General features: G+C 50.2%; 7 protein-coding genes across 7 annotated transcripts; 5 read left to right on the top strand and 2 right to left on the bottom strand.

Moving 5' to 3' along the window:
- Positions 1–337: 337 nt before the first annotated feature.
- On the bottom strand, positions 338–3,797 carry ASPVEDRAFT_39228 (MCM DNA helicase complex subunit MCM2). The gene is made up of 5 exons (XM_040811875.1): positions 3,715–3,797; positions 3,543–3,658; positions 1,193–3,486; positions 964–1,133; positions 338–856 (listed from the first exon to the last, which is right to left on the bottom strand). The coding sequence occupies exons 1-5, from the start codon at positions 3,717–3,719 to the stop codon at positions 760–762; spliced, it is 2,682 nt and encodes an 893-aa protein (XP_040665626.1). The 5' UTR covers positions 3,720–3,797; the 3' UTR covers positions 338–759.
- A 455-nt stretch (positions 3,798–4,252) lies between these two features.
- ASPVEDRAFT_51165 (putative metaphase-anaphase transition protein (Mlo2)) lies at positions 4,253–5,947 on the top strand (the record flags this gene model as incomplete). Its single annotated transcript, XM_040814429.1, has 3 exons — positions 4,253–4,365; positions 4,455–4,509; positions 4,562–5,947. 3 exons carry the CDS (start codon positions 4,253–4,255, stop codon positions 5,945–5,947), a joined length of 1,554 nt encoding a protein of 517 aa, XP_040665627.1.
- Positions 5,948–6,793: 846 nt separating this feature from the next.
- ASPVEDRAFT_148858 (uncharacterized protein) lies at positions 6,794–8,012 on the top strand. Its single transcript, XM_040808181.1, has 2 exons — positions 6,794–7,253; positions 7,366–8,012. The coding sequence occupies exons 1-2, from the start codon at positions 7,042–7,044 to the stop codon at positions 7,622–7,624; spliced, it is 471 nt and encodes a 156-aa protein (XP_040665628.1). The 5' UTR covers positions 6,794–7,041; the 3' UTR covers positions 7,625–8,012.
- Positions 8,013–10,244, bottom strand: ssn3 (cyclin-dependent serine/threonine protein kinase SSN3). Its single transcript, XM_040811877.1, has 3 exons — positions 9,806–10,244; positions 9,177–9,336; positions 8,013–9,123 (listed from the first exon to the last, which is right to left on the bottom strand). The coding sequence occupies exons 1-3, from the start codon at positions 9,921–9,923 to the stop codon at positions 8,052–8,054; spliced, it is 1,350 nt and encodes a 449-aa protein (XP_040665629.1). The 5' UTR covers positions 9,924–10,244; the 3' UTR covers positions 8,013–8,051.
- Positions 10,245–10,468: 224 nt separating this feature from the next.
- On the top strand, positions 10,469–12,614 carry ASPVEDRAFT_528501 (putative MFS glucose transporter). The gene is made up of 2 exons (XM_040814710.1): positions 10,469–10,906; positions 10,970–12,614. The coding sequence occupies exons 1-2, from the start codon at positions 10,808–10,810 to the stop codon at positions 12,332–12,334; spliced, it is 1,464 nt and encodes a 487-aa protein (XP_040665630.1). The 5' UTR covers positions 10,469–10,807; the 3' UTR covers positions 12,335–12,614.
- Positions 12,615–13,972: 1,358 nt separating this feature from the next.
- On the top strand, positions 13,973–17,589 carry ASPVEDRAFT_128777 (putative phosphatidylserine decarboxylase Psd2; the record flags this gene model as incomplete). The annotated part of the gene is made up of 7 exons (XM_040806577.1): positions 13,973–14,113; positions 14,198–14,242; positions 14,345–14,560; positions 14,618–15,047; positions 15,096–16,550; positions 16,606–17,357; positions 17,428–17,589. The coding sequence occupies 7 exons, from the start codon at positions 13,973–13,975 to the stop codon at positions 17,587–17,589; spliced, it is 3,201 nt and encodes a 1,066-aa protein (XP_040665631.1).
- Positions 17,590–18,534: 945 nt separating this feature from the next.
- Positions 18,535–20,491, top strand: ASPVEDRAFT_81458 (Mis12-Mtw1 family protein; the record flags this gene model as incomplete). Its single annotated transcript, XM_040817045.1, has 5 exons — positions 18,535–18,754; positions 18,834–19,412; positions 19,467–19,634; positions 19,685–19,853; positions 19,906–20,491. The coding sequence occupies 5 exons, from the start codon at positions 18,535–18,537 to the stop codon at positions 20,489–20,491; spliced, it is 1,722 nt and encodes a 573-aa protein (XP_040665632.1).
- Between the last annotated feature and the right edge of the window lie 1,533 nt (positions 20,492–22,024).

Below are 22,024 nucleotides of genomic sequence, written 5' to 3' on the forward strand. Positions count from 1 at the left end.
TGGTGCGATATGTCTTGTATTTTTCTCCCTGTTTGTAGCGCACTGGATGGTGGATTGGGCGTTTGATTTTTGACTTGACAGCTCGTGGCTGGGAATCGGTATGAGCCGGACTTATTTTGTTTCTCACCTGTATTGATCCCATATGATTTTTTTCGTGGACCTTCAGCTAATCATCAATGCATCTCATTTGGAACATTATATCTACCCATTATTTTGTTCAATACGCTCCGGCTAATCTTCTGCTTACCTAGTAAGGGAGATATATTGATCCCTGTGATCGCCAACCCGCGTGGCATCATCATAACAGCTGTCGGACCGTAGCTGAGCACTTCACAGTAAGCACCAATTAAAAATAAATAGATAGAGTATACGACATGCAGGTGAGTGTTTTCATAAAACTCTAACAGTAATGAAACAAACCATAACCCTAAAACCCCATAACCAAATCACATAAAGCATCACATAAAGAAGAGATTTCATCTCGCATCCAAATCCGCAGCCCTAGCCACTAGTAAAATGTAATATGCAGTGTACCACATCAAGAAAGCTGTATAAAAGCCCTTAAATAAGATAGGAGGTGCGGTAGGCCTATGTATATATATGTATGTCTTGCATGTATTGCAAGAAAGCAGGTATAATGAAACGCCGAGTTGGGGGCAAGGGGAAAAAAAAAAGAAGAGAAAGAAGCGTCATGACATGAGTATTAATTTTAAAACTGAGCTATTCCTCTAGCCTATTCCGTCTATTTCATTCATCTATTTACCTTGTCGCCTGCGACCTTCTCGTGTCAAAGGGGCCCTGCGCTGAGATCCCGGCCTTCCGTTTTGATTGTGGCTTTGGTCGGGAGAGTGTGTATCTATTTTAAGCGCGTTAGTCATTTGACTCTCTCTTATGGGTAGAGGGTGGCCATGAGGGGAGAGGGTGGTGAATAGATATGGATGGATGGATGCGATGGGAACGTACTTAGCGAAAGCCCTTGATAACGCGCGCTTGGCGCTGACCTTTTGGCTGCCGATGAAAGAGTCCACGGTGACGGCAATGGCCCGGTCGATGTCTTGAGCAGAACAGTATTCGGAGAGGCGCATTTTGCAGAAAGCTTCGGCGATACGCATGATTGCTTCAAGGTGACGCACCTACAGACATTTTGGGTTAGTTTCACGTTGGGAGGGAAGGGCACTGGAAATGGACATACAGTGATTGGGTATGCGCCTGTGGCGAGAGATTCACGGCGCATGTCGGCGAAGAGACGCGCGATCTTGTCTTGGTCGATCTGGTAGAGCTTCGGGTGGCAATGTTCTCTGGCGTAGAGAATGTATTTGCGGAGAAGCTCTTGCGGGATCTCGCCTTCTTTTTCGTCATCCTCGTTGTCCTTTGCGGCGCTGCGGGCTTCAGACTCATCGGGGCGAAGGGGAAGGCGGTTGCCTTCGTTGTCGACGCGGTAGCCATCCTCATCAATACGTTCACCGTCAGTGTTTATGAGGTTTCCTTTCTCATCGCGGAGAGGCTTTGAGGGGTTCGCGCGGTGGTGAGATTCAATGACGAAGCTGGCTAGGCGCTCGTCCTCGCTGGGATCGACGAGGTCACGGACGACACAGAGGATATCGAAACGGGAAAGAATGGGTTCAGTGAGTTGAACGTTCTCGGAGAACGGGGCACTGCTGTTGTAGCGGCCACCGATGGGGTTGGCTGCAGCGACGACGGCGCAGCGAGCTTGTAGAGTTGTGACAATACCGGCCTTGGAGATGGAGATAGTTTGTTGTTCCATGGCTTCGTGGATGGATGTACGGTCCTGGTCGTTCATCTTATCGAATTCATCAATGAGACAGGTGCCACGGTCCGCAAGCACAAGCGCTCCTCCTTCCAGGGTCCATTCGCTTGTGAGGGGATCGCGGCGGACACTGGCCGTCAAACCGACAGCGCTAGCTCCTTGTCCAGTCGCAAAGACCGCACGGTGGGCAGACTTCTCGACATACTTCAGGATTTGGGATTTGGCAGTACCAGGATCACCAAGAAGCAGGACGTTGATATCCCCACGGATCGACATTTTGCCTTGAGCCTCTTTACGAACACCACCGAAGAGAGAGAGCGCGACGGCTGTCTTAACATCTTGATGGCCGTAGATACTGGGAGCAATTGAACGGATAATCTTCTCGACAACGTCTGGATCGCGAGACAGGGCCCGGATCTCACGTTCGTCTTCTTCTGTCAGATGAAAACCAGCCTGCTGGTCGTGAGATTTGATCACATGGTTGGCTTCGATGATTGTTGCGAAGACAGGGAATCCGTTCTTGTTGTTCAGCTGTGCGTCATAACTGTTACGGTAGATACCAGTGATTTCGATCTCATCTCCAGGCTTGGCTGTGTCGATAAGATCCGCAAGGAGAATCACCTCCCGCTGTCTGGGAAGTCGACCAGCAGGGACAGATCCGGGAGATTCTTGCAGAGTTAGTTTCTGGTAGTTTCTGTACACAGTCCTTTCTGAGTTGACAGTAAATGGGCCTCTAGATGAGCAATTCTGGCAGAAGGAGATCTTCACTTCAGAGCTGGCCTCTTGCTGGAAAGGACCTAGAGTAGTGCCACATTTTCCACAGGTGAACATGACATATTTCAACTGGGGGAAGACACCCGTCCGGCGGGTGACGACTCCACTGACGCGAACGAGACAGTTCAGATGAGACTGGCGCAGTTGGCGGAGGGTGTAGACGATAGGGAGATCGGTAATTCGGACATGAATTTCGTTATGAATGTCATGATATTGTGGGTAGTGGAACAAGGTAACGTCTAGGGCGACCTGGTCGAAGACCTTGAGAACTTCTGTGGGTTCGTTGGCGAGGAAATATCCAAGGACGGCCTTGGTACTGCTCAAGTGCGTGTATGAAACCTCGAGCGAGGCAGAGTTTACCTCACCGAGAGTTTTAATTTTGTTTCCGTAGACCGAGCTACCGGTCGGGTCAGTGAATTCCGTCAAGAAGGCTTTGAATTCTCGGTAAATGGAGCGAAGGACTTGGGGCTGTGTCACCCAGTCGGTAATGTTAGATGATTTGATATCGACTAGCTCTTCTAATGAAAGCTCTTCGAGGCCGTCGTCGACCATCTCGATATCGTCGCGATCCTCGTCGTAAGCGTGTCTACGACGACGCGGCTGTTGAGTCAAATCGATATCGCCATCCTCGTCGTCTTGTAAGAAGGCCGCCGGCATACGGCGCCGCCGTGACAGCTCGAGATCTCTTCTATCCAGTCGAGCCTCGAGTTCACGACGTGCGCCAATATCGATTTCCTCCTGATCATCGTCATCATCAATGTATCTGCCCCGGTAGCGATCGTCTTTTCCGCTCCGATAATCTCTGTCGAATGTGTCACCGAAAAGATCGATTCCATCCTCATCCTCTGCCATCTCCTCGATGTCATCAATGTCTAATTCAGCTTCCTCATCTCGCTCGTCCTCATCATCGTCGAAAGGCAGCATAGGAGGGGAAGAAGGGGGTGCTATAAGCTAGTCAGATCGGTTGCCGCATACACCACAATCTAAAAACAAAACTTACGACTCGAAGGAGGGGCTACTGATGAAGCATCGTCATCGGGCTCTCTGGATCGCTTTCGCCGACCCAGGTTTCCCAAGCCGCGATTCGCAGCAGATGTGCTTGGACGGAGGGGTGAACTAGTAATTGTTTAGCAGAATTAGATTAAAATGGCAGAGAGGGGTCTGCCGCATACCTCATTGTGTGTGTGATGTTATTTGAATGCTAAATCCCCAAAGGTTTGAGCAGAGTGAAGCAATTCGCACAGTTGAGTCTGGGTTTGCAGGCAGGAGAGATCGAACAGCAAGGGAGCGAGTTTTGCTTGGCGGTACCACGATCGACGCGTCGACGCGACTAACCGCGTTTCTGTCAATTAAACCCGATTGGGACATATTGGTTTTCCAGCTCAACGCCGCAACAAGCGTGATTGTGGGGCCTTCTTTTAAGGAATAGGCAGCTCGGAATTGTTCTTCCAATAATAATAAAGTCCCAGAATTCAAGCCGATATCTCTAAAGGGAGAAAACTTCCCCAAGTTTACTCGTGCGCTGAAGGCCGCACCAAATAAAGTGCAAACAAAGCAAACACTTACAGTAAAGCGCTCGCGTTCCCGCGTCGTTGAGATGTACAAGACATGGGCAGTGCATCTATCGAACCTTCACACCTCCACATCAATTTTATCTCTTTTGTTTATCAATTAGTTATCGCAAATTCTTTGTGATTCATGTCAAAGAAGATGAGCAGCGACGAGACCCCCGGAACTCCTGGACTCCCTCAGACAGTGCATGGGGAAGATGTTGTGAACAGGCGGCCTAGCTGCAGCTCTCAGGATTCACAGACTGCAAAACAGTGAGTTAAGAATCAACAATGATGGATATAGCGCATTGCCTCGTAGCTGTATACTGTGAATTTTTATGATACTAACATGCCGTTGGCAGATTCATCGAGTCTCAGATGCGCCTCGAAGCCGACGCCCGCGAAGTGCTTCCATATGTAAGTCGACAAATTGTTCTCCTTTCTCAAGCAAAAGCAACTAACAATGCAGTCATTCGACTCCTGCACACAAAATCTTGGACCTTTACGACAAAGTCTCTTCGCATGCCTTACCTGCAACCCTCCTCCTGCGACCCCGGACGCGCCCTTTACTGCTGCAGGTGTGTGTTATTCCTGCTCCATCATCTGCCACGGAGAACATACGCTCGTCGAGCTTTTCAACAAACGGAACTTTGTATGCGACTGCGGAACGACCCGGATTGTTGAGTCTACGCCGTGCACGCTCCGAAGCGATCCGAAAACCGGCGCAAAAGGCGTTAAGTCAGAAGAAGCGCACCCTGGAAACCGGTATAACGAGAACTTTCAGAACAAGTTCTGTGGCTGTGGTGAAGATTATAATGCACACGAAGAGAAGGGAACGATGTTCCAATGTCTAGGCTTAGGGACGACTGAGACCGGCGGCTGTGGTGAAGACTGGTGGCACCCGGAGTGCCTTATAGGTCTTCCACGGGACTGGTACAAGAACTCGAAGAACAATGAAAGTTTAGAGAACAATACCTCTAGCGAACAAGATGATGGCGATGATGAAACGCCGCTGCCTCCACGATTCCCTGGCGAAGATGATTTTGAAACCTTTCTTTGCTATAAGTGTGTCGAGTCGAACCCTTGGTTGAAGCAGTATGGCGGCACACCAGGATTCCTCCCCCCTGTCTTCAAAGATGGCGGGCTTCAGAATGATGTAAAAGAAGAGGATGTAACTGCTTCAGAAGCTCCAGCAGCCGATTCAGAGAACAAGCCCGACGACAACCCTAGGAAGCGCAAAGCGGAAGACGACGCCGATAGCGAAAACAATAACCAGCTAGCTTCCAAGCGACCCAAAGAAGAAACCAAAGATACGGCCTCTGCACCCGCTGAAGCCAAGCCAGAGTTCGAACAACAGCAGAAGCGGAAACACGAGTCACTCCCCCAAACCATCCCATCAGCTCCCTTCTCCCTTTTCTTCAAAGAAGACTTCCGCGACCAATTCTGCCGGTGTCCGGACTGCTATCCTAATCTAGCCAAGTACCCTCAACTCCGCGAAGAAGAAGACACCTACGAACCTCCTCTTTCTGAAGATGGAGACGGTGCTGGAAGCACGGGTACCGGAAGTATCTATGATCGCGGCGAGGCGGCTCTCAACAACGTCGATCGCGTCCGGGCCATCGAGGGTGCAATGGTATACAACCATCTCCGGGACAAGGTCAAAGAATTCCTGCAACCGTTTGCAGATAGCGGCACAGCTGTTGGTGCGGACGATATCAAGGCCTATTTTGAGAAATTACGAGGCGATGAACAGCACATCAAGGACGCCTCGGGGAAGGGCTCTACAGGCCATGGTGGTGATGATGAGAATGGTAATGAGGACGGGGGCGCGAGGCAAGAACAAAGTGGTATGTGACGACAATTCGGCCATTTGGATTCTCATGCTTTACTAACACGGAATAGGCTACTGAGTTCTCTCCTAACCACCGTATTTTCGGGTTGTTTATGAGGGCTGCTTCTAGTCAGGGCACACTACACAATAATAATGAAATATTAATGCAACGCAGAATATGCACTTTTCATGTCAATATCAATAAGACAAGCTTAATAGCGCAGGCTCCAGCATCCTATATTGCACTCATAATTGCGGAAACACTCCAGTAACCCCAATCGCTTTCCCAGGGAACAATTCAGCGAAGCTCTATTGTTAATCCAGACATTCTAATCCATGTTTCTCGGGCGAAAATAGAATCCCACCCGGACCATCTTATCGGTTTTAAGCACGGCCCGTAACCCCCTTTTTCTCCATGGGATCCAATGGAAATTCTAGGGCAAACCCGGAGAGCATGGTAGTCGCTCCATACTTCCACACCAATCCCCGTCAGAAGATCCTGTACGACTTATGCCTCGTGTACAACAGCTCCATCAAGCACCTCTAGAGGAGAGGTTTCATAACCGCCACGAATAGCCAGCACATCATTTATCTATTTTAGGAGACTGAAATCTATGTCTTTTACAGACTACCACGCTCAGGCGTACACTCATCTGACCCGTCAGCGGATGACTCGGTCTCTGCATGTTTGCCAAGTGAACCTCTAGCCATTATTATCCTTTGACGGCGTGTCCCGGGGTTATTTCTGGCTCTGGACCAATATTAGGTCCTGCGTACGATACTCCCTACACGCACGAGTGGTGCTTGCCAGTGCCCTCACCCAAGTGATTCTGGCCACTCCTTTCCAAGTGTCTTACCAATCAGTGGTACCACCGCCACTCATCATCGGCGATGCGGCTGAGACCTGGCGTCCATACGAGAAAAAGTGAGACATGCTTGAGACATGTAGTCTGTATACATATTCTTGGAGTGCATACAATGGCTGGACCCCCCAACATATAAGAACCAAGAGGGCCTCCAACTTCTGGTCTTCATAATTATCATCACGCTCCCCCAAAACAATCACGCTTTAACAGAAATAGTACAAGTAAAACCAGTTAAACTCCGAACCCACCAAGATGAAGTTTACTTTCACTACTCTCGCCCTTTTCCTCGCCAGCACCTCCGCGGCACCTGCTGCCACGCCAACCCCAAACCCTTACGCATACAGCATCGACAAAATCACCCTCTACCATCTCATCGAAAGCAACACCTGGGATCTAACCATCTCCCTAACAAAGCGAGACCCCTACGGTACCGCACTTGAGTCCACCTCCTGCCACAGCGCCTGGTAAGCCACATACCCACCCACCCATCTAACCTACCTGATAAACTTTTTTACCCGGCCTACCCTTCAAACAACAGGTTTGACAACCTACTAACTCATGAATCCAACCGTACAGGATTGACGGTGCTACTTATGTCGCTCGCGAAGTCTGTCAGGACCCAAACTACGCCTTTTGGCTGCCCAATGGCGCACCTGACCCCAAACAGGGCTGGGATGTCATTGTTGATGGACCGGTGGGGCAGGCCGATGGCGTTATTGAATACGGGCCTAAGTACAGCTGTGGCCCGTATAATGGCGAGATTGGGAATATTGATACCGAGTGTGCGACGAGGAACGGCGGGTGGTTTTTTCTTCATGAAAGAGAATCTGTTTAGCCGTGGGCTAGGTAAACCGCTGCTATACTGGAGGAGCTAGGAGGCTTCGGTATACGTTTTACCTACTTATGTTTGGATAGATTAGTGGGTATTTAGTGGGGAGCCTGTTATAGAATACGTAAATGTACCTAATATATGCTCGGCTTTTTTTTACTGAAAGCTGAAGGGCAAGTCGAAAATTAGATGTGGAATAGGGCGACTATATTCGTTTCTTGGTTTTCCATTGGAAAGCATCTTAAAAGCGAGTAATATTGAGCAGCATAGTTCAATATAGCAAAGTCTGATTTAAGGCACTGTGGACTAATCAATGCAAAGCCATAATAATATCCTGAACGCTCCTAATGCAGCTCCCTACAACGCCCTTGAACGCCAGCAACAAATGCATTCCAAAAAAAAAAAAAAAATGTGCCCATGTTCTAGTACTCGATCACTCTTTCAACCGCTTCGAAGCCCGGCCCATCAAGCTATCATCGGGTAAACCACTCCGCTTGGTTCCAGGGAGACTTCCGGTTCTAATATCGTTGTCGTCTTGGGTAACACGACGGTGGGGATATTTGCCTTCGGATCCATCAAAACAGTTTGCTGGGATCGGCCCTCCATTTGTAAAATAAGGATGTTCCAGAGCTTCAGCTGCTGTGATTCGTCTGGTTGGGTCATAATCGAGTAGCCGCGAAAGTAGATCAAAGCCATCATCGCCGGGTGTGCCGACACTAGACGTGGCAGAATAGCCACCATTCTTCAGGCAGTTCTGATACCAGCTTTGCAGATTTGAAGTCCTGCTGATATGATTCGGAGCGCGAGACATGGTCAGAGACTGGAGCTGGGAGTATTCAGGCATTGATACAATTCCCGGCCAGTTATCTTTGTGTGGTAGGCCCATGATATCAATGATTTTCATCATTTGATTGCGCTGGAACGGAACCGTCTTCTTGCTGTCCATCTTGGCTTCCTCTCCTTTGAATATGGGGCGGAGGGAGAGCAATTCAGCAAATATACATCCAACGGCCCATAGATCCACGGCAGGGGTATAGTGCCGGCTGCCCATGAGAAGTTCTGGGGCACGATACCAGATGGTAACGACCACCTTATCACCAGAGAATAGCGAATTTAGAGGCTTGTAGAACAGTCGCGCGAGCCCTAAATCCCCGATGCGAATAGCACCGCCAGATGTTACAAGGATGTTTGCTGGTTTCAAATCTCGGTGTAGAACCCAATTCGTATGGAGATATAGTAACCCGTTGAGAAGCTGAAAAAGAATCGACCTCACCATGGCCGCTGGAATTGGGTGTCTTTGCGGTTGGGTGTGGTGATGGATAATCTGGAGCAAATCATGCTCAGTATACTCGAAAACCATGAATATACATTTGTCTTCCAAAATGATCTCGGCCAATTGAACTACGTTAGCATGGTCGAGTTCAGAACACAGGGCCATCTCTCGAATTGCAGACTGCGAAAGACCTGTATACTGGATTATTTCGCCTTCTTTGTCCGGCTTGAACCTATTCACACTCAGTTAGTAATCCGAGGGAGAATATAAATTGGAGTCCCTGACTTTTTAATGGCGAATTCGCCTTTCTGGCCATTTTTGCCAAGGGCCTTGTACACTCGGCCATAGGTACCACTGCTGATGAAACCGACAATGTGGTACCTATCCCGTACGCGAACCTTACTGGTATATCCAGTCCCAGGCTGTCTCCTGGAATTGATATTTTCTTTGCATGAGGAAAGAGTCAGCATCAGGGACCCCAATGATCAGAATGCACAAAACCGTCCAAGCGAGCATTGATATAGAACAGATACCGAATGACTTAAAGTAAACGAGCAAGCAACAGCAACAGCAACAGCAACATTGGGTGCCTCTCAAGCTATTAATAGCCTCTGAGGGTTCAAGGGAAAGCCATTACCACGTGGATAAAACCCGCCGAGAGAGTTGAAGAACGGAAAATTCCTTCCAAGCATTATGAAAGGAATACAAGTAGTCAATTTGTTGCAAACCGAAATTCACCGTCAGAGGCCTGAGGTATAGGAAAAAGATTGACAGAAGCCTCTTCAGTCGGTGTACATGCTGATGGACCCAACTAAGTAAAGAACTGGTGGCAATAGAGCTTGTCCGTGGAGAAGGGGATCAAAGAAAATGTGAAAGGGCAAAAATAAAAAATAATAGATATTAATCAATATTACCCTCAACGGCAGTCTGCTGCAGACTCCTTTTTAAAGACAGATTCTGGCTGACGGCGGCCGCTACGGGCCTGGAGGTTGCAGTTAAGGGACCAGACGAAGGCGGGTTCGTCAGACTCATGGAGAGGACGCAGGAAATTGGCAGGAAAAGTGGAAGGTGGAGGTGGAGGCCGGTGCCGGTGGTCAGCTTGCCAGCTATCAATCAGAGCCAAGCGGACAACTCGGGGCCCATGGATTATGGAAGCACAGTGCCAGCGGCAAGCGACACGGAGAAATGCAAGCCCACTAAAGCATCTTACTCAATGAATGCGCAAGGAGTAATTTAACTGACGGTGATTGATGGACGGATGATGGGGAGTTGGAAAAGCGCAGCCAGTGGTTGGCGGCTGTTGAGCATGAAGCCGTGATGGGCGGGCCAGTGGTTAGTCAGCATTTAGCTGGGGTCCATGCCTAGGACACTTAGACAAGGACATGTTTAGGGCGTGTCGAAACGGTCCTAAAGATTCGCAGCCGCCGGGACTAGTCTGTCCAAGAATAAAGGCATTGCTACCTTAATTTATATGATGGGGGCCGAATTGGGCCAGGAATAACGATACGCAAATTGCGTTCCGCTGCACATAGCTCGGGTACGAGAGACCCAGTCAACGGCAAGATACCTGCACGACATGAGAGGCCGATTGGGTCCAGATTCACTTCGCAAAGATCACCCTTGATAGTACAGAGTAATTCTGTGCAGATAACTCCAAATACTAAGGAAATCATACCTATACACTATAGATATGCTGCTTCAGACCTGGGGACGGATGCTATCAGGTGACCTCCGGAGAGATAAGCGCACTAACCCGCCCAACATCCACTCCCGGCTCCTGCGACGTCACTCACCTCAACTCCTACCACAAGTTGACACAAACCCATCATCGACAGCTTCAATTACACCAGTCACAAAATCCCTTTTTCGATGGATGCAGTCAGACGTTTATAGCAGGATAGAGCTCCGATTTTCTCATGACATCTGGTCATATGGCTCAACCAAGGGTCACTCCATATCTCATCTACCTGGTGTTTATCACCACCTTGGGTCCACTTCAGTTCGGTTATCACCTGGTGAGCATACATCCGAGACCGGTCGACCATGACATGATCGTTGCTGACATTTAAATATAACAGGCTGAGCTCAATGCGCCCCAAGCTGTTATCACCTGCGAAAGGAAAAACATCCATTCCTCATCCATCATATCCGAAGGGCTACCGCAATGTATCCCCATGAGCCCATCACAGTTCGGCCTGGTTTCGTCGATTTACACCCTTGGGGGTCTTATGGGAGCTCTGCTGGCAGGGCCGGTGTCAACAAAACATGGACGTCTATTAGCACTACGAGCTACAACCTTTTTCTTCATCGCCGGTCCAGTGGCCGAAACACTTGCATTCAATATTCCAATACTGAGCCTTGGTAGACTTTTGTCCGGCGTTGGCTCCGGGGCAGCTATCGTTGTTGGTCCTATCTACATCTCCGAGATTGCACCACCTAGTGCCAAGGGATTTTTTGGTGCGTTCACGCAGGTCATGACCAATGTTGGTATCCTCTTCACACAAACACTTGGTTATTTCCTGAGCGAGGGGACTATGTGGAGGACCATCCTCGCTGTTGCGGGGGTTATCGGAGCTCTGGAGCTTCTTGGCCTCGCGTTGGTCCCGGAGAGCCCAGCCTGGCTCGTTGACCATCAGAAGCATGATCTAGCCAGGCGGGTCCTACAGCGGATACGCGGCAGGGACGCAGATATCCGTGGCGAAATAGACGGCTCCACAAGGTCCGAGGAGGACGCCGGAGAAGAGCAGTCGCTTCTCACTCCTCCCTCGAGCAACCTAACCCCCAAACAACCTCCAGTGACGATGGCACGGGTATTCATGGACCCTGACTACCGCCCCGCCATTATCGCTGTTGTTGGGATCATGGTAGCACAACAGTTCACGGGAATCAACAGTATTATCATGTACAGTGTCTCGCTATTGCAGAGCATTCTGCCAACAACTGCAGCCCTGCTTTCTGTCTTGATATCCGCTATAAATCTCGTCATGACCCTCGCTTGTTCACCACTACCCGACAAGATTGGTCGGAAGTCTTGCCTTTTGTACAGTATTAGCGGCATGGGTTGTAATTCTATCCTACTAGCTATGGGGATATATTTCAACGTGAAAGCCCTGTCTGCAATCGCCGTCTTACTTTTTGTCGCTTCGTTTGCGGTTGGTTTGGGGCCTGTGCCATTTATTATGGCCTCCGAGTTGGTCGGCCCAGAGGCTGTTGGGGCTACCCAGAGTTGGGCATTGGCCGCTAACTGGATCTCAACGTTTGTTGTGGCCCAGTTTTTCCCAATGTTAAATGACGCATTAGGTGGTCGGGGTAAAATATACTGGCTATTCGCTGCAATGGCCGGTGTTTTCGCGGGGTTTATCTACTGGAGAGTCCCTGAAACCAAGGGCAAGAGAAGCGTGGATGAGGTCTGGGGCAGGGAAGATCAGCGAAGGAGAGATTAACTGGTATTCCACTCGTAAGCGCCATCAAGCCTCAAGTGTCAGGCGACCGGCAGTTTTTTGTTTCCTATTCTCCATGAATTCCTCGTAAGGTATGACAATTCAGCAAGTTCGATCTACATCAAACCGGTCGGACCGAGGAACAGATACGCTGAAGGCGGTGCCGACGTCGACGACGGTCCTCCCACCCCAAGCCTAGCCTTAACCAAACGAACAAGTGGGATGTGCTTAGCATGACTGGGCGACGTAGATATCCTTGTCGGCCACCAACCCTGCTTGCGGCATGACCGCTTTGGGATGGAATGTAAGCAATAATATGGATGTTAGCATTGGGCTCCGGAGAGATTTGGCTCCTCGCTGGTCCGTTTACTCCAGAACCAGAATATGTCGTACACTCAACGTGGGGCAGCCCCTTGCGAGATAACAGAACACATAGCCACGCTGCTGGCGTTGGGTTCAGCCATGGAATGGTAACATTGCAGCAGTGCCAGGGGCTGTCCGTACTTTCGTACTATCATAGTCTCGCGCACTTCGAGACCCGGTTCTTACAGGATATACATCCTCAAACATGGCAAACCATGCAATTTGGGTCCTCGGCAGGGCCTAACGGCATTGCGGGACTGTGCACTCTATTATTGCCACGAAGCCACGGTTGACAGTTCCCCGCCGGTCGAAGTGCAGCGGATGAGGGGCTGGCTGTCAGTTGCGGGATTTTCATGCGGAGAGACTGAGAGTCGTCCAGTTGCAGACTCTTGGATGATTGAGATTCCCCATGGGAGGTTACTCTGCGCCATATCCCTAGCCACAGAGACAGTCTCGGCATACTAGGCAGCCACTTCTTGCACCCAAGAAGTCGGTGGCAGTGAGCACCGAGCAGTTGCCCTCTGGTGGGGTTATTGGTGGATCTGTGCTCTGCCTTGGCCTTGTCTAGCCTCATCGTTGTCTTGTTGAATCCTGTTCCATGTCGATATCAGACGCAACTATAGGTAATTTGATACCGCTGTTGGGGCTTGAGTAGGTGTGGTGATAGGGCAAGCAGGAATCCTCGTTGTCTCCAGGCGATGTCAAACCCTCACACTTCGTGGGCCGTAAGAGTGCGTACTAGGTACTGTAATTGAAGAGCAGCTTCCTGTCTCATGGACCCCACATCAGCCATGTCATTCGGGAGACTAAGCTATTCTTCCTGTTATTATTCACTCTCTGCTCTTCCTTCCACTTCGATCCGCTCTCCCTTGATTGCCCTCTTGATTTCCCTCTAGATTCTTAATTCCCTTCGCCTGTAAACTGTTAAGTCCCTTGTAATCGAAGCGATCTCCTTCCTCGTTCTCGTCTCCTCTGCAGTGACCTCATCTCGTGGTCATCCTGGATCGACTCGGGCAGATCTGAGATCGACCCGTATTCAGCGAACAAGCCAAGGCAATCGCTTCGCAAGTCCGCGACACCTGTCCGCCGCTGGAAGCGCCCCCAGCTCGCACGCACAGGCCAATCCCTTCGTTAATTTCCCTCAATTATATTCGCCGATCTCCTTTTCCCTCTATTCATACCCCAGAATTTCCTCCCAAGTTCTGCCCGGTCCCGTGGTTGACGCGTTTCTTCCGCGGCCGCCTTCTGCTTCTCCCCCCGCACTCTCCGAATAACATCATGGTGCGGTTAATGCCACAACGTCTCAGCTCTCACCTCAGCACCAGAAGCAATGCTTCGACACCGGGTCAGAGTAGAAGCACGAGTCCCATGAGGTCTCCGGATGTCCGGCCGCTGACCCTCAAAGTCTCAGTCCTGCGGGTAAGACGAGCCTTTGCTTGAATTACGTTTCCTGTGCCCCCGACCGTCGTTCATTTCGCTGACTCGTACTGTTCATTCAATTAGGGAAGAAATCTTGCCGCCAAAGATCGAGGAGGAACTAGCGATCCCGTAAGCATTCCCCGAGGAAATTACAAGCACCCGCACACCGGAGGGAGCTCGCTGCACAAGACCACACGCTTTGGTTGAATTTGCAAGCTGACGGCTCTTAAGTATTTGATAGTCACGCTCGGAGATGCCAGGCAATCGACGCCTACGATACCCAAGACATTAAACCCAGAATGGAACGTGACGTTTGAAATGCCGGTCGTCGGCGTCCCGTTGCTAGAGTGTATCTGCTGGGACCATGACAGGTTCGGTAAAGATTACCTAGGCGAGTTCGATATTGCTTTGGAGGACATATTTACGAACGGGGATATCCAGCAGCAGGTGCGTACCCGCAGCTTCCCTGCACCCTTGGGGACATGAGCTCATTATTATCAACAGCCGAAATGGTATACTCTCACGTCGAAACGGAAATCCGGCAAAAGGAAAGATAGCAACGTCTCCGGCGAAATCCTGTTACAGTTCTCGCTATGTGATTCTGTGGACCCTGCGGCTCCGCCGACGGATATATACTATAGGTTCAAGACCTTGGTCTCTAGCGGTGACGAAGACGATTACTTCCCCTCAGTATCTTCGTCAGCTATCATTGAGGAAACTGGGGAGCGCGATGATGAGGAAACGTCAGATGAAACTGATGATCCAACGAAACCAGAGGTGGTTGAAAAACGCAGGAAAAGACTGCGCCTGAAGCGCCTAAAACGCAAGTCTCTGGCAGCCAGAGCGTACCAATTCTCTGGTGTCGGCAATGGCGTGCAGGGTATTGTATTCATGGAGATTGTCAAGGTCACTGACCTCCCACCTGAGCGAAATGGTATGATTGCCGTTGATCGAGTTGATCTGCAGAAGCTGATTATTCCAGTGACTCGGACATCATTCGATATGGACCCCTTCGTCGTGACTTCACTTGGTCGCAAGACGCTCCGAACTCCCGTCATACGTCACAACCTAAATCCTGTATACCACGAGAAGATGGTTTTCCAAGTCATGAAACACGAACAGATGTACACAATGAGTTTCACGGTCATGGACCGAGACAAATTCTCGGGAAACGATTTTGTTGCTTCAGCGGGATTCCCGCTGCAAACCCTCATTCAGGCCGCTCCTGAAACCGATCCAGAGACAGGCCTCTACATGCTTTCTGAAGATGAAACTGGATCTCCAGCGAAATCCGATACTAAGATCAGCCCGGCTCCATCGTCAACTAGTCTGTCAAAACAAGCAAATCCGCTCACAAGATCGAGGAGCTCTACTGCGTCTCTATCGGTGCAGGCACAACCGGAGCCTCCAGCGACCCCTGCACTGATCCTTCCTGATGAAACCACAAGTAGTGGTCTCTCCGACGTTTCTACAGCTGCTAGTCCTGTCAAGCCAATTGGCTACGAATCAGATGGGCTCAGGCTCTATAAGATTCCACTGACGTTGAAGAACAAAGAAAGATGGGAAGATAAGCATTTCCCTGAGTTAATTGTAAAAGCGAAATACCTGCCTTACCGTGCATTACGGCAACAATTTTGGAGGCTGATGCTGAGGCAATACGACGCTGACGACAGCGGTAGCATCGACAAGGTCGAGCTGACAACGATGCTTGATACTCTTGGGTCCACGTTGAAGGAGTCAACTATTGATAGCTTCTTCGAGCGATTTGGCGAGGAGAGTGGATCAAACGAGCCTGTTTGTTTATCATTTGATCAAGTTGTGGTGTGTCTTGAAGATACACTTCAGTCGCTCCAGAAAAACTCTCGGGCTATGGGCAAAAGGCTCAGTCCAACTACGTCGACGGGCAGCCAGGAAAGTGATGGGCTCAGCGGCGACGAGCTCAATGTCGAGACTAGCTCATCCCTGCCGACCAATGCTGATCCTCAGGCTACATCTGTCCCGACGATCCCGACTTCGGAGCAAATCCCTACAAACGACGAAGAGCTCCATCCTGATGATTTGGGCGACGAGCGTGGAGAGGAACACGTTATTGAAATCCGAGAGTGCCCGCTTTGCCACCAGCCTCGACTTGGAAAACGGTCTGATGCCGATATCATTACACACATCGCAACATGTGCAAGCCAGGATTGGCGACAAGTAGACAACCTTGTCATGGGTGGTTTCGTGACTTCAAGCCAGGCGCAGCGCAAGTGGTATAGTAAAGTCATCACGAAAATCTCTTACGGTGGCTACAAGCTAGGCGCAAATTCCGCCAATATCCTGGTCCAAGATCGTATTACTGGGCAGATTAATGAGGAGCGGATGAGTGTCTACGTCCGGCTCGGAATCCGGCTCTTGTACAAGGGCCTCAAGAGTCGAGACATGGAGAAGAAGCGAAGTGAGTCTACCGGTGGTCTTATTTGATGAATATACGGAGCTAACCATTACTATAGTCCGCAAAATCCTCAAGTCGCTCAGCATCAAGCAGGGTAGAAAATATGACGACCCAGCTTCTGCGGCACAGATTCGAGACTTTATCAATTTCCACCAACTTGATATGGCGGAAGTTCTGCTACCTCTAAATCAGTTTAAGAACTTCAATGAGTTCTTCTATCGTGCACTGAAACCAGACGCCAGGCCTTGCTCTGCTCCCGATGAACCCGGTATTGTTGTTTCCCCCGCCGACTGCCGGTCCGTGGTGTTTGATCGCATCACCGAAGCAACGGGTATCTGGGTCAAGGGACGAGAATTCTCCATCAAAAGGCTCCTTGGCAATGCCTACCCCGAAGATGTTTCACGCTACCAGAATGGAGCACTGGGCGTTTTCCGACTTGCCCCTCAAGACTACCATCGGTTCCACATACCCGTAGACGGTGTAATGGGCGCTCCGAAAACTATTGAGGGTGAGTATTACACAGTTAACCCCATGGCTATTCGCTCTGCACTCGATGTATACGGCGAAAATGTACGAATTCTGGTGCCGATCGATTCTGTTGCGCACGGCCGAGTGATGGTTGTCTGCGTTGGTGCAATGATGGTCGGAAGTACGGTTATCACACGACAGACTGGAGAAAAGGTCTCGAGAGCCGAAGAGCTAGGATATTTTAAGTTTGGTGGTAGCACGCTTTTGGTTCTCTTTGAAGAAGGGAAGGTCAATTTCGACAGCGATCTGGTTGACAACTCAAAAGGAGCTCTGGAAACTTTGGTAAGTTCCTACCCGATCCCTTGCTGCATCCGACACATGGTTTCTAACTTGAACTCCTTGTTCGTCTCAGGTACGAGTGGGTATGTCTGTGGGCCATAGCCCCGATATTCCCCAGTTTGAGCCGGATCTGCCAAAGAAGGCAGAGGAGGTCAGCGTTGAGGAGATGCAAGCCGCCAAGCGCAGAATCGAAGGCAGCTTAGCGCCTCCAGCGCATGCCTCAGGGCTGCAGTAGGCGCAATCTGGACTGACACTGTATGATGGATGAGACTTTGTTTAAGCATTACGCATTGTTATTTTTTAAGGCGGACCTTTAAGCATACATACTTTTAAGGGCTGGTGAGATATTCGCGCTCCAACTCAACGTTGAGCGCCTAGCATCCCATTGGTCATGCATACGCACATAGATGAAGATTAGCATATGACGACAAGAATCTATAGATATTGGCTATAACAGTAGACATTATAACTAACACACCGCATATTTTTATTGAACGCTTCAAATGGTAGAGACGTTGATACCCTGTGGAGGGAGCTGGGGGAGACGAGGAGTTCCTAAAACAGACTAGTGCAGTCCCCACGCGCCACGACCGACCAAAACAACCGCGTGCTGCGGCCTTGCAAACCAAACCCCCTCCCAAAGCCAAACGCCAACGTCTAGATCGGTGCGCAGCAGCGCAAGGAGCGGCATTTTGAGGCCTACCCATTTATATTCGGATCATTACTGTCGCTCTCAGCGCCTCGCCTTCAATTGCGGCTTTACGTTCGTGGGTGGACGAAGCGCGACCGGGATACATCGACACACGCTTCCCGAGCCCCCGTTGATGAAAGGCTAACACTGGCTGCTGCGAGACCGCGCAACGCGACTTGTATACGGATATCGAAACGGCTATCAACTTGGTCTAATTACGAAACCTCGAATTTGCGATTATTGGTTTATAAAATCCAATCATTGGCCGCGACTGTCACTGCAGCCGGTCGGTCGGTCGGGACACGCTCCTGTCGGGACCGCCAACACAGCACAGCACAGCAACGACGGGAAGAAGAATCCTCGCGATACGCAAGCTCTTCTTTTAGTTTCCGCCAGTCTGGACCTAGGAACTGTCGCAGAAGGGGGGTATTGTACCGTGTCTTTTGCCCTTTCTCCTAACAGCTGTGGTTGCCTCGGTCCGGCTTTGACATGACCGCCACTGTCCTAGCAACCACTACGACTCAGACGAAGCGTCGCGAACCTCTGAGGGTGCTTGATATGGCAGCGTCCCAGGCGCGGACGCGTCATGCGTCGTCCGCCGGGCCTGGCGGGACCGGTGGAAAAGGTACGGGAAGGAGAACGAGATCGAGTTTGGATAAGCAGGAGAGGAATGATGAGGGTGTGAACGGGGATAAGAAGCGCAAGGCTGGTGAGTTCCCAACTGGCGTGCTCGACTGCGCTGTTTGGCGCGATTTTGGGTGTAGTTAATGACTTGTCGCGCGGTGCAGAAATTTACGACGAGGATATAGAAGGATTTCAGTTCTCACGCATCACGAATAACAAGAAACAGAAGGCATCGAAAGAGGCTGAGAAGCCAGATCTTCCAGCTCCTGAAGAGCCAGCGCCGCAGTCCTCGCCAAGGAGAGGTCGACCGCCGAAGAAGGTCGAGCAGAAACCGAGCAATGTGACAGAAACGAAGAAGGATCCTGAAGGAGCGGTGAAAAGAAAAACGCGAGGAAGCGCTAGGACCGCTCCGGAGCCAGAACCACAACCTCAACCTCGACCCCAAACCGAACGAAGTACACGCGCAACGCGAAGGCAAGACGAAGGGGGACAGGTTCCCGTGGAGAAGAAGCGAAAGAAAGGCCGGCCGAGCAAATCCCATGAGGAGCAGCCCAATGGATTTGTGTCACCAGAGGCACCGCCGGCGGGGACGGCTACTATTGCGCTACCCATGGCGGACACACCGGTCATACAGAGGAACCGAGAAATGAGGGGGAAGAAATCAGAGAAGGGGAGCCGGCGCAGTAGCCTCAGCATGCGGGGGCGGAGGGCCAGCTCATTAATTGATTCTGGGGCATCAAATGGTGAGAGCGTCCAGGTGGTGTTATTGAAAGAACGCTTAACTGACTGCGTATCAGCTTTACCTCACAAGAAAGTGGACCCGGCGGAATTTTATAAACACATCGCTGCGGACGGTTTAGTGGAGCCCAGGCGGATGAGGCAGCTTTTGATATGGTGCGGGACACGAGCAATGGGGGATAAGCCATCGGGCTCCCGTTCAGGGGATGAGAGCGCTCGTTTAGCAGGTATCGTTAGAACTATGCGGGTTTGCGGTTGAATTACTGACGGAGTTTAGCGCGAGTGATCCAAGAAGAACTACTCAAGGAATTTGGGAGCAATTCAGAGCTTTCCAATTGGTTTTCGCGAGAGGATACAACACCCCCGACAGTTGTCGTGAAGAAGGCAAACCCGAAGAACCTACAAAATCAGGAGAAGATCAGGGAGTTGGAAGAGCAAATACAAAAGTGAGTTATTTTGTGCTAGGCTGTATTACGGACGATACTAACAGGTTTCCAGGCTGCAAAAGGAGAGGCATTCTCTCAACGCGTTACTCCGACCTCCCTCAATTCCAAGGGTCGAGCCCGCACAAAAACAGATGCCGAATCGTCATGCAGAGACTCCTTCGTCCGAACCGGAGAAGACAACCCACTCGGCCACCGCGAACATCGATCTATCAGTATTAGACCCCTCCCAACAGCACATCCTAGCGTCTATAGACCCAGACGCAGCAAAGCGATACCAAGACACACAACCCCAAGCCGAGCAAACACCCGAAACCACAAACCTCCCTCCAGTAACACCATCAAGCATATCCACACGTCTGTCCCGATTAACGAGCCGGCTAGCACCAACACTCGACTCCTTCGCAGCGGGGGTTCACGACATCGAACTCTACCGCGCCATGTCAGATACTGTTTCGTCACAGACATTACAAATCTGCGCGGAGCGACTCGAGGAGCGAGATACACGGAACGCCCTTCGACGACTTGCCATTGCGGGAGCAGAAGGGGAGAGCGAACAAAAAGACGTCGCTCTCCGACCAAGACCAAAGGAAGACCTAGGCCCAATTCTGGGGGCTTTGAGTCGGGTGGAGAGGCGGTGACCTTCTCTCCTACACGACCGTTCATTTTCGATTTTATACACCTTGTTTTTGTTTTAGTTTACCGGTCTCACCCACAGCGTGACCGGGAGTTTGGGTTGGTTTGGTTTGGTTCAATCATCTTCTGTTCTGTTCTAGGCATACGCGAGCAAAGCAATGGAGTTGGGGAGTTGTACTGCCCTGTTATGTATGATGAGGTAGGAACCGGATTGGATTGGATTTGATTGTATGGGATGATACTGATAGTTAGCTGAGCTAATGGACCTTATACAAGCACTTTTACTTCTTGGCGGGGTTTGCACAGTGTATGCCCTGAAATATATGCATATACCTAGAAGTGTAACATCTAACTAGGAGATTGTTAGGGCTGTGGAGCTCGGCACAGCACAGGCTATACGAATTCTGAATGGACTATATATTAGAGTATAAGCTCTTAGGCGAGAGGCGAAGAAAACCTCGAATGTCAGCGTGACGTACTGTAGCACAGTGGGCCTAAAGTTCAGGTGGTGTACTAAGTAGGTTGGTAAGCCCATAAGGCTACTGAGCCAGATTCAAATTGTGGATACTGGATTCTAAGAGCTGAGATAGCGAACTGCTCTAGTTTTTAGGGCTGGGTAGGTCTTGATAACATCATAAACTCGGACTTGCTGGAGTATCGGCGCATGGTCACATACTGAGTGAACTGGTGGTATCTACCAAATCTGTCGGACCCAAGTCCCGCTTATCATTGTGGATGTAGACCTGCAAGTCCAGGCTAAGGAAGCAAGGGGAGAAAGACAAGACACCTGACAGTTATCCAAACAAGTTTTTTTTATTTATTAGTCACTTTCACATAGTGTAAGTGGGGGTTTTCCTGACAATGGCAGTGACCAAGTCATCTGAATATACCGCAGTCGAGTTGGGAAGGAGCGACTGAGGTGACTGCCTACCACTTTTTTTCTTCAACCTGAACTCTCTAAACCATGAAAACTCCCAGGTCTATTGACCACATCCCCATCCTGTTGCCAAAGCAGCTATATCATGAAATAACTACTAGTCTAAGATTCACTATCTACGAATTACGATCCAGCTGGTCGTCTCATGGGACCTACGGAGCAGAGGCTCCCCGATTTGAGGATATCGACCTACGATGGACACGCGGTAGATCACTCGGCTCCTTTCTCCCCGGTGCCAAGTTCCAGTTTCTAACATTCTGTAGTTGAAAGCTCTCACCGGAAATCCCAGGAAGAAATAATCCGAGCGTCCCGATTATGAGCCTCGTGAAAATCGACAATCTCTGCTGCATCCCTGAAAGAGAACGGAGTCTAGTCAAGTAAGCTCGAATAAGCTCGGATCCACCAGGAACTCCGGCTCATTATCAGGAAGAATATTTTCCGAAGGTCAGCCAGAATCCTTGGTAGGCATCGAGTCAATAAGAATCCAGATGTTGCCGACCAGTCCACGCAGCCTGGCGCGGTACTTGGCGAATACTTTGGTACCCACTCATACAGCAGCTGGACGGGAGCATACTTGGTCCCTTTTACCTCTCATGCTGGT

The sequence above is a fragment of the Aspergillus versicolor genome, assembly GCF_001890125.1.
Source record: "Aspergillus versicolor CBS 583.65 unplaced genomic scaffold ASPVEscaffold_3, whole genome shotgun sequence".
Lineage (NCBI taxonomy): Eukaryota > Fungi > Ascomycota > Eurotiomycetes > Eurotiales > Aspergillaceae > Aspergillus > Aspergillus versicolor.